Below are 10,830 nucleotides of genomic sequence, written 5' to 3'. Positions count from 1 at the left end.
TCCTTCCTATGCAGGGGGTCAGACTCGATCTATTGAGGTTCTTTCCGGCCCTAACATCTATGAATCTATGAAACCTTGGAAACAGAAGAACTAAGTAGGACTTGACAGGAAGACTGAACCACAGGAAAGAACCCACCCAAAGAATGGACTGGCAGTTAGTAGGGGGCACCAGAGAGGATGCCATGCCAACCATGGTGGCAAGGATGCACAGGGTAGTATATCACCCCTTCTACAACACACAACCTAGAAATGATAAACTCAGCCACTACAAATACTAAAAATAAAGATAGGGTTGACGTAGTTAAGTTCCATACTGTTTAATGCTTTACAATTCTTTGGAAATGAGAGGTAGATATCATGCAGAACACATTTGTCAAATTACTGGTGAAGCAACATATTTCCAATTAATGTCCCCTCTCTGAATACTGTTAAAACTCTCCTTAAAGAGGATGACTCAGCTCTCTTCAAAAAAAAAAAAAAAAAGAGGAAAATGTGTCTTCTTCTGAAGTATCTGGCAGGTATCAGGTCCTTGCAAATTTCAGTTATTAGCACAGAGCCTGCTTTGGAAATATTGACCCAGGATCCTCCCTATCCAACAAAAGAATTATCCCATCTTCTGGGAATCACTATGTACAGATGCAGTAACTGAGAAATAACCACTGTAAGTGTTCACAATTAAGTTAAATAAAATACTTGCAGGGAGTAGGGGACTGCAGAATCCTAAGTGTATAATAAACTAAGGATTGGTTCAAAGGTATTTAGGCATCTAAGTGCTACTGAAATCAATAGGAGGCAAGGACATAAACTCCTTAGTAGGACTTGGCTTTAGTGTCCCAGAAGCTCCTCTTTACCTTTGTCTGTGAAAGGGATAATGAGTTCCTTTGCAAAGCACTGATGTAACCAAAAAGCAGTCTATTACATCTCCACTCTATGCAGACATGCAATAATCATCATCATAGTAGCTTCAAATGGCCATATAGTAATTCATATATTCTCATTCTTCTTATGAAGAAACAAAGTAAAAGAACGAGGACGTGGAGTGAAGGATCATATCATCAATAAAAAGGGAACATAATATGATCATTCACTCGCTGTATCAAACTTTAAATGACGTGTATAAAGCTAGCTTTATGATATGCACAAATGCCGCCTGTTAACCACACCGAAGCACATACCGATGCCCAATTTCCTCCTTATGCTTTAACAGGGCTTGCTTTGCCATTTCTGGAGCAGTAAACTGCACAAAGGCTTCTCCAGTTTTTCTGTTTCCTCTTGGGTCCATAACAAATGTTATATCAGCAATACTCAAACCTTTAGGGGATAAAAGCATTGTCAAATGTGAGCTGTACCATATGCATTTTTCCTCAAAGGTTGCAAGTCATCTTTTTAATTTATAAAGAATAAGGAAAAGGATATCCAATTCTCAACTGACTTTTCAAGCTGGCTTAATACAATGTGTCACCTATTGGACAGCTGTTTTCTTATTTCTTAACTATTTGATGGATTTGTATGCATTTTACCATATTTTATCACATGCAACACATTCCTGAACAAGATTCACAACTTGTTTTTGAAAAGGAGAATATATATATATGTGCAAAAATAAATAAATAAAGATATGTTTTCCTTGCTCCTGCAACAGGAGACTCTGTGGCAGATGAAAATGTCCAGTCAGCCTGCACTGCAGCATTACTTTCACTGTCCTTCCCCCTCCCAGCAGAAACTGCTATTACCATATTTCCTCATTTATGATGTATACCCAGACTTCTAGCAGCAGAATTTTGGAAAGAGGTGTGCACTGTATGTGAGAAAACACAGTACTCTCTCACAAACCTTAGTCTCAAAGACTTTAATCCTCAAATTCTTCCAGCAAGCAATAAGCAATTACTGTAAAATTTCAGTTGTTTGCATTTTTCTGGGGTGGTTTTTTTTTTTTTTTGAGGGTTTGGTTCTTTTATTTTTGTAAACAAAAAGATATAAACAACTTACTGCTTCTCTGGCAGGTACTCATTTTATTACAGACTCTTGTTCTCAATGTCTACAAACTCATATAGAAACTAGGAAATTTCCAACCATACTTGCAATGCTTCATTGCATTTCCACTGCACAATCCCTTCCTGAAGGCCAGAGAATCCAGAACTAATCGCAACTTGACAATATATGCAGAATTTATGTAATTCTAACCAAACGTTAAATCTGATCTTGAACTAATCCACGTGGAATTAGTGCTCTGGTTATTTTTTTTCGGAAGGCTATATCATCTTACCATAGGATCATAGGAAAGTAAGGGTGGAAAGGACCTCACAGAATCATCTAATCCAGTCTTGTGTTCCAGTCAAGGTCATCCCATTCCTGACTAAACCGTTCCAGTCAAGTGTCCAGGGATAGACATTTCACAACACTGAGGTAGTTTGTTCCAATGTTTAACCACCCTCATAGTCAAAAATTCCTTCCTGACCTCCAGCCTAAATTTCCTGTGCTGCAGTTCAAGGCCATCGCTCCTAGTCCTGCCCCCTACAGCCACAGAAAAAAGGCTATATTTCCATCCTCTCTGTAATTGTTCTTCAGGTATTTGGAGACGGTTAGCAAATCCCCCCACTTAGTCTTCTCCATGCTGAACAATAGTAGCTCTTTCAGCCTTTACTCATAAATCATGCTTCCCAGACCTCTAATCATTTTTGTCACTTTCCAACAGACTCTTCTCAATCTGTCCATATCTTTCATGAAGTCCAGGCCCCCAAACTGAACACAGAACTCTACGTGAGGCCTCACTTGCTGAATAGAGTGGAGGAATCACTTCCCTTGACTTGGAAGAGATCCTCCTGTTAATAGAATCCAGTATGCTGTTGGCATTTTTGGCAGCCAAAGTATGCTTTTGGCTCATATTCACAGTTTATGGCCCAATGTAATTCCCAGGACCTTGTCCTTCTCTCTGCAGTGCTGCAGCCTAGCCAATCACTCCCCAGACTGTATTTGTGCAAACATTTACTCTATCCCAATTGCAAGACTTTTGTATTTGTCCTTGTTGAAGCTCATCTGATTGATTTCAGATCATTTCTCCAATTTATTCAGACTATTTCTCCAATTTATTCTGGATCATAGTCCTACCCTCCAGAGAGTCCGCAACTCTACACAACTTGGTGTCATCTTATTCTCTAGCTCTTAGTTTTCACAATTTGTTTTAAAAGTATCTAGCTGTTATGATTTGAGACACACTGTTTACATTTTGAATATTAAATTGATGCAGTAATGTCCACGCTTGTACAGCCCACTGAAAGTGTAGCAAGTGCAAATACTGTAGGCAACTTGGTCCCTGGTGGCAGTCTAGCTGCAGTAGCACAGAATTCAGCATGGACTAGGTGCCCACACATCTACAGTTTCTCAGGCAGGCTCTGCAGCCCAGGCTGAGCTCCATGCTACCACAAGCAAACTGCTGGCAGGACCTGAACTTGCTAGTTTAATGTTGGCTAGTTATTTCTTCATAAAAGACAGACTTCACTGAAGTCATAACAATGACTCCTCTGTAGGCATACCCTTTATTAAAGGTAAATAAAATGCTGAAAAGTCAAAACAGGAAGCTATCAGCTTGACCATCTGACCCGCTGGGAAGCAGCAAAATTTTCTGTTAGCACTGGTTTCTAAATTATTTCAAAAGCTTCTGGAATAGTTAAAAAAGAGCTGACTCAGAAAAGGATGCAAAATGATCATAAAATACAAAGCAGGATTTAGAGACCTTCCTTAAAACAAAAGGGGTGAACTGGTTTCTAAGTCAAGCAAACTAACTGCCAAGCTGCGCACCCTGGAGGTGTTGGAGGGTTTGTAGGAAGAGGATTAGTCACTGATAACCAGACATGAAGTCTTAGAACAGCAAACAAACTATCTATCTGAAATGCTTTTGCTTTAAACCAAGACTGTCCAACTTATAAGTAGCTTCGGCCTGCACCCCATATTGGTTCCAAGCCCTAGGTGGCACACTGACTCTGAACTCCACGGGATCCCCACTGTGCAGTCAGAGCAACACCCCCAGGGCACAGGCAGCAGAAAGGTGCCTGCCACCACGTTAGCCCTGCCCAAACCCCATGAAGTGGGTACACACACACACCCCACCACCTGAGCAGAGGGCTCACTGGGCACCTTCCCACTGTGCTGCCCTGCCCCAGAGAACCTGGTTACCACAGCAGCAGAAAAAACTGGGGGAATGGTAGCATGGCAGAAGCCCATAAGCCAAATGCAGCCTGCCAGTTGGACAGTCCTGCTTTAAACAAACATTTTGCTTTAAGGTGTCAGTCAGCTGACTGGCTACCACTAGCCATAACTCCCAGAGGAAAGGCTGCAACAGGTACTGAGCCTAAGTCAGACCAGATGAATTAATCATGGTTGGTTCCAAAAGACTGCAGCCCATGGCCTGGTCAGACAGAATGAACCCTCAATGATTACAGAGAGTACACTCAGAAAAGACAGGAAAGTTGAGACCTGCAGTTATCCTGGTAACTCTAACAGGTATCGGTATTGAAGTAGCTAGCAGACAGCAAGACATCACTGTGGCATTTGAGAATTTTTGCAACTTCAAGTTTCATGAACTAAGTCTAGATAACATAATATTATTTAGAAGTTATAAGCATTGACTGGCTGAAAAGAAAAGAATGTTCTCAAAAGTCACCTGCAAAAAACTCTTCAATGTCTACTTCAGTGCAACTGTATGGAAGGCCTCGGAGACGTACAACTCCATCTTTAACAGAAGGTGGAATGGACAGCAGTCTCTTCAATACAGCATCTACATCTTCATCACGTATTTCAAAAACTACAAAAAAAATAGAGGAGAAAAACATTTTCCTTCACAAGCTACTGCTGTAAAGCTACTTTGAGGAATCACCTCAAAGGGCTTGGGACTGAAGAAATATATTTTCAGTTTCGAGTGTACATTATACTTTTTGTTCCCGAGTTTAAAAAGTGCAGAAGAACCATGCGAGGGAGAGGCACCTGAGAACCTGCAAGCCTAGGCTTTTAGACCTTGCAGACCAGGTAAGGACACACCCCATAGCTTTTTCTGCCTACTTGTATCTTCTTCTCTTCCACTGCATAAGCACGAGCCTTGGCTTCCCAACGTGACTTTTAATCTTCATTCTTTCCAGGACAAACCCACTGGTTCCATGCAGAGTTCCCTACTAGCCATACCCACTAACATGGGGAGCAGATGATATAATCCATATGATTGGAGTGATGAGTCATTCACTTTTTAGTCTTCAGATATTTAAAGATATTGTCATGCAACTACAACAGGAGCTCTCTTGATCTTTTTATATTCAAGGCACCTCTCCATATCCTTTCTGAATCTAGTGGTACCCCATTTCAAAAACTAATTTATTTATTCCTGTCCTTACCTCCTTGCAGCCTGTGGCACCCTCAAAAGGATCTCACAGCAGCCCAGGGTCACTCACTCAAGAATCACTTCTTTTAAACAATGAAGGAAGCCTACAGACATTACACACACACACTTTACTGGAAGAAGCAAAGTGTTACTGTGACTTGGCTCCACAGCATCTGTATAGATTGGGAGCTTCGGCAGGGCTTTTTGCCATTTTTACCTAAAGCTGAGTCAATCAACTATTAGATAAATTTGCCAAAAAAGCCCTACTAAAGCACCTGATCTAGACAGACAATGGGCGAGCTGGGTCCAACTGATGTGCTGCCTCTTCTGGGCACATGCTGGGCTCGGCGCAGGAGCGCACTAAGTTTAAAGCGAATGCCGCTATGTTTTGTTTTTTTAAGGTCTGCAAGCAGCCAAAGTGGCTAGATATTTAGAGAGCTCCAGACAGGGACTGGCCCCTGGAAAAACTGGCCCCGAGTTCTTCAAAAAAAACAAGCTGGTAAAGGATATGGAGAACCACAAGCCCCTATAAGTTCTTTTTATACAGAAAAGGTACACACAGCAAGAAAGACCTCTCACAAAATAACCTTTAGTGTATGCATATGGTACTCTGCCCAGGCTATTTAAGGATCACATTTACTCTCATGGCTACAAACTGTAAAGTAAGAAGTTAGGATCAAAATTAAATGGATACAAAAAAAAAAAAAATATTGAAATTGTCTCCATCTAGGAAATAAACTGAACCCATTCACCTGGGCTGGGGTTTTCTGCCATCTGCCCCCTCTCCATTCCTAACTTGTACTGGAGGGGCAAAAGTTACCTCTGCTGCCATGGCTGCTCCTCCAAGGGACTTGCATGCTGCAACACCAGTGACTGAAGCCACCTGCCCCCATGGCTTTTCCCACCAACCTTGAGAAGGGAGGAGGGAGGGGGCACACTGGGCTAAAAAGCATGGCCCCACATCCCCTGCCTGTCTGCCAGCTCGTAGCAGAGACCACTCCTCATGGCATGGGGCAACCAGCCCAGGGCAACAGTTGGAATCCCCAGAAGAGCAGTCATGAGCACTGCTCTTCCGTGGGATGCTTGGACAGGCACAGGCGAGGAGAGAAATGAGTGCTTACCTCCTTGCACAGAGGCCAGGTGCCAAAGTACACTTAAAGGATCTTACGACACCCTAGTTGACATTCACTGAACTGCAACCTGAGTTCTCACAAAATCCATGCAAGGCTCTTTTGTTAAGTACGATTGGTTGAAAAAAAAAATTCTCATAAAATTTTCACAGAAAATTTTTAACGATTGGGATTGACAAGTATTTTTTTTCCCCACTCAGATTGTCTTCCATTAAAAAAATTCAATTTTTGATTGTAAATGATAGAAATTTGATACTTAAATCTTGCTGCTGCACCTCCGTTTTAGCTTGGATGATTCATTCTCAGCCTTTAAGGGCTAGAATCCCCACGCTCCATCTGCCATGATCCACCACAGTCATGTGACACCTAGGATGTACAGTCTCTACTTATCATAATGCATAATGGGAGATGTGCACCTATTTTTCATAAGCAAGGATCACTGCTTGGACCACAAGATATCCAAACTACAGTTTCCATAAAGCACAAGAACACCATTTCAGAACCAAAAGATTTCCAGGTTTAAGTTTTTGTGGACATAACAAAGAATTTTCTTTACTGAAATTTTCTATACGTTAAAAACCTATTTTCCAACTATCTCTACTATGAAATATGCCTATCCATTTCAGTGACAAGCAGACCAAAACAAAAACAAACAAACAAAAATTGGAAAAAGCTGACTTTTCAGTCATCTTCCCCCTCCTCCAGCTCTTTGTAAGATACGCCTAAACTTTTCCAGAAAAACTATTATGGAAGGACAAGATGTGCCACATAGGATAAAAAAAAATGGATTTTACACTTGATTTTCGTGAAATCTGACTGAAATGGGAAAGTCTCACTCAAAACATGAAACTATATTCAACCTACCGACACCATCCTAATTATTTTTAGGGAAGGTTTTCATTCTAACAAAAATCAATGGCCCCTTTATTTTTCCTTTCAAAGAGTCTTGGTTCATCCTACTCTATGTTCCATCCCTTCAAAACAGCTGAATTTAAAATTACACATACCTTCCACATATCGCTGACCCATATAGCTGTGATGCTTTTCTAAGGCTTTCTGCACATCCTCTTCCGACTCTAGTTCAATCACAGCATCCCCCCTGCGTCTGCCACTGCTGTTCAAAAGGAAGTGTATGCCGCTCTCACCATTTCGAATTTGGCAGCCTAAAAAGATATTAAACAAAAAATATACGTAAAAAAGTGCAATACAATTCGATAAATATTTTCTTCCCTACCATAACCTGCTGATCCAGTCAAAACTGTAGCTTGATCCTGCCTAATACAGTTACTCCTTGCTTAACGTTGTAGTTACGTTCTTGAAAATTGTGACTTTAAGCAAAATGATGTTAAGCGAATCCAGCTGCATCGCAGTAGTTACCTACTAGCAGGTGGCAGCCAAAAAATGTTATAACTGAACGCTGTGCGACTTTAAATGAGTATGTTCTCTAATAGATCCGTGACGTAATAATGAAACAGCATTACCTGGGGAGACGTTAAGTGAGGAATATCTGTATTTCATCTAAACAGTATGATACAGTACTCCATTTAAGTGCACAGCTCCAAGACTTAAAAAGGGCTATGTACTTACCTGGAGCATGCACTTATCCCAACTTAATGTAAAGAATCAGTGCACATGAGGTATGCAGACTGTCAGCATTGAAGTGTTTGCAGCCCTAGCTCCTGTAATTTTTAAGGTTTCCAATAGTTAGTTTCAGGGCTTCTCTCTCTCCATATTTTCAAAGTGCGCAGTGAGGTTGAAATACGCTGTGTTCTTCTGATGCATTTGCACTTAACTGATGTACAGATAATGCTGGTGTTTGTTACATTTTAGCAAAAATTTTCTGCTAATCATATTTTAGCAAAAATTAAGCAGAAAATGTGGACTGGCACAGTGTTACGTAGTTAAGCAAATTATGAACTTCTTTGGTATTCATACAAGTGGAATACATTCTATGCTGGGGCATCAAACACACGGCCCATAGACTGGACCCAGCCCACAAAGCCATTACACTTTTAGCCCATGGGGTTCTTGGTGGGCTTGGGAATTCAGGAGCAGGGCCTCTTCAAATCCAGGGCTATGGGACCCCATTCAAGATAGTTTTTGGCAGCAGGGGAGCAAGTAACGGCTATGCCAACACAGCATCGCTTGCCCCACCCCCACTGGGTCCAGATCTGACCCACAAGGAGCCTTGGGGTCCATAGATCCAGTCTGGGGGTCAGAGCAAGTTTGATACCCCTCTTCTATACCATAACCAACAGACATCATCTCCTGACGTCTAATTTTAAGTTTTTCCCACAGGCTGCTCTGGTTTTTAGAAGACACAAAGCCTTTAAATAGGTTACCTTTCCTTACCAGTTTTCTTGACATCATCCCTACTCCAATGGTGTTGCCAGATTTGCACAACACTTTTATAGCACTATAAAGTTATACGTACCAAAAAGGCTATCCATACACACACTATACCACAATTAGACAATTTCAGCCTAAACCATGAACCAATTCAGTTTTAACTAGTTATCAAACAAAATTTAAGGACTTGATTCTATGACCTGATCTGTACAGGCACTTTTTTTCCCCCATGTGGAGTGCAAATGAGGTAAATGGGCCTCTATGTGGGAGCAGTCTGACCACTTAAATCAAACTAGAGCAGCACAGTGGCCTGTAACTAGCTGGCACACTCTGTGCTTTGATTCTGCAGTTCAAATAATTGAATGGCATTTTTAAAAACCTTTAAAAACAGAATTAAATTATTGGTACCCTCATCACACTCACACATTTGAAAAATAAAATTTTATAAGGAAGAACTGCTTAATTAACATTATTTCCAAGTTATTTTCTATAGTCAGGTCACGAACCTAAGCAAACAACAATTTATACTATCAACACAGAACCTCCACACAGAACAAACAGCTCCCTCCATCATACTACATACCTGCAAAAACAAATTAACACAAGTAATGCTGCGTCTGGCATTCACAAATAAGTTTTAGGTTAAATTATTCATATTTAAACACACACACAATCACATTACATTTGGCCGATGAGAATATCTCTGAACAAAAATTAAGCACTATACCAGCAAAAAAGTCAACCACATCTTCCACAGTGCAAGAGTATGGCAGTCCTTGGGCCCGAATGAGAAACAGGTCTTCCTCTTCTCCCGCCTTTGGTGAATCTGATTCATATTCAGTGAGCACAGGATATTCACCTTCAAACTGAGAGTTTTTATCCTTAAAAAAAAAAAAAGAGAGAATTATTGCTTTTTAAGACAGATTCTAATATTCCATTTTATTTAAAAAAAACCTTGTTTTATAAATCATTCCCTTTTGTGTTAAACATACTCAAAGTCTTTGTGCTAAACGTACTCAATGTGGAGTTTTTCCAACAGGTCATAAAACTAAACAGAGACCCAAGCAGCCTGCCAGATTATCTAGTCCTACTGGGAGGGTTGTTTTTTTTAGCAGTAGGTTTTTCAATAAAGCTAGTTCTAAATTACTTAAACTTAACTACCTTGGAATCTGCTTTTCAAAAACCTATGAAGAAGGCCGTAGGAGTTCACTTCTAGCAACTAACTAGAGACGCCCGAAATGTCTGCAACATAAGACAAACCTACTCAGAAATTATTTTGTTATGACCTCAAAGACCCAGTTCTTTGACGTACTCAACACATTTCCATTCCACAAGAGCAAGAGGAATTTCTTTGAATTGGATGCATTTAGGGAAGTAGCAATAAGCTTACTTTGAAGGGACCAAGATCTTCTGCTCTCAGGCTGGTTTCCTCAAAGGCCATAAAGAGTCTACCAGAAACAGGCAGCTAACTATTTCAAATGCTTCTTACGCTCCTATCAAGGAGGTGAGGATGAGCGTAGAAGAGACATGTGCTCTTATTCTGAATTTTGGAGAAGACTACGGCTCTGGAAGGTAACTCCAGCAGTGACACAGATACTGGCTTCCTTTCCCCACCACTGGCAGGAAAATAGGTCCTCGCTCCTTGCGGAAAACACAGCCCGAGAACTTACCGCCTGGCCACCATGAGTGAAAAAAAGGCAGAGATGACCTTTGAGCCACCCGGCAAGAACAAGGGGCCAGGCCAGATCTCAGGGCCGCCCAGCACAGGATTTTCAGCGACCCTCTGAGGGAAATAGGAAAAGGAGAGGGAGAGGGAACTAGGAAAAGGAGAGGGAGAAGCAGGACATGGAAGCGAGCAGGGGAGATGAAGCGCGAACCAGGCGGTCTAACCCAGGTGACCTTGCCGGTACCCTCCACAGGCCGGGTGCGAGGAGCGGGCCAGGCGCTCTCCCGCGCCTGCGGCCGGCGGGGGGAGGGGAGGGG

At 41.5% G+C, this 10,830-nt stretch overlaps 1 protein-coding gene across 6 annotated transcripts in view; it reads right to left on the bottom strand.

Moving 5' to 3' along the window:
- GRSF1 (G-rich RNA sequence binding factor 1) overlaps positions 1–10,802 on the bottom strand; it is a 48,237-nt gene extending 37,435 nt beyond the window's left edge. For 4 of the 6 annotated variants that reach the window (XM_025215955.1, XM_025215956.1, XM_025215954.1 and 1 more), the window contains exons 1-5: positions 10,238–10,801; positions 9,575–9,728; positions 7,506–7,661; positions 4,661–4,801; positions 1,176–1,311 (exon numbers count right to left, since the gene is read on the bottom strand). In XM_025215955.1, the coding sequence (XP_025071740.1) occupies positions 1,176–1,311; positions 4,661–4,801; positions 7,506–7,661; positions 9,575–9,728; positions 10,238–10,288 (638 nt within the window). In that variant the 5' untranslated portion in view covers positions 10,289–10,801. Of the gene's footprint in view, positions 1–1,175; positions 1,312–4,660; positions 4,802–7,505; positions 7,662–9,574; positions 9,729–10,237 lie in introns of all 6 variants that reach the window. The other 2 variants (XM_025215957.1, XM_025215951.1) reach the window with 2 other exon arrangements.
- Between the last annotated feature and the right edge of the window lie 28 nt (positions 10,803–10,830).

Source organism: Alligator sinensis, unplaced genomic scaffold, assembly GCF_000455745.1.
Source record: "Alligator sinensis unplaced genomic scaffold, ASM45574v1 scaffold1546_1, whole genome shotgun sequence".
In the NCBI taxonomy this organism is placed as follows: Eukaryota; Metazoa; Chordata; order Crocodylia; family Alligatoridae; genus Alligator; species Alligator sinensis.
The sequence above is the reverse complement of the archived record's forward strand: the minus strand, read 5'-3'. Positions and strand labels throughout refer to the sequence as shown.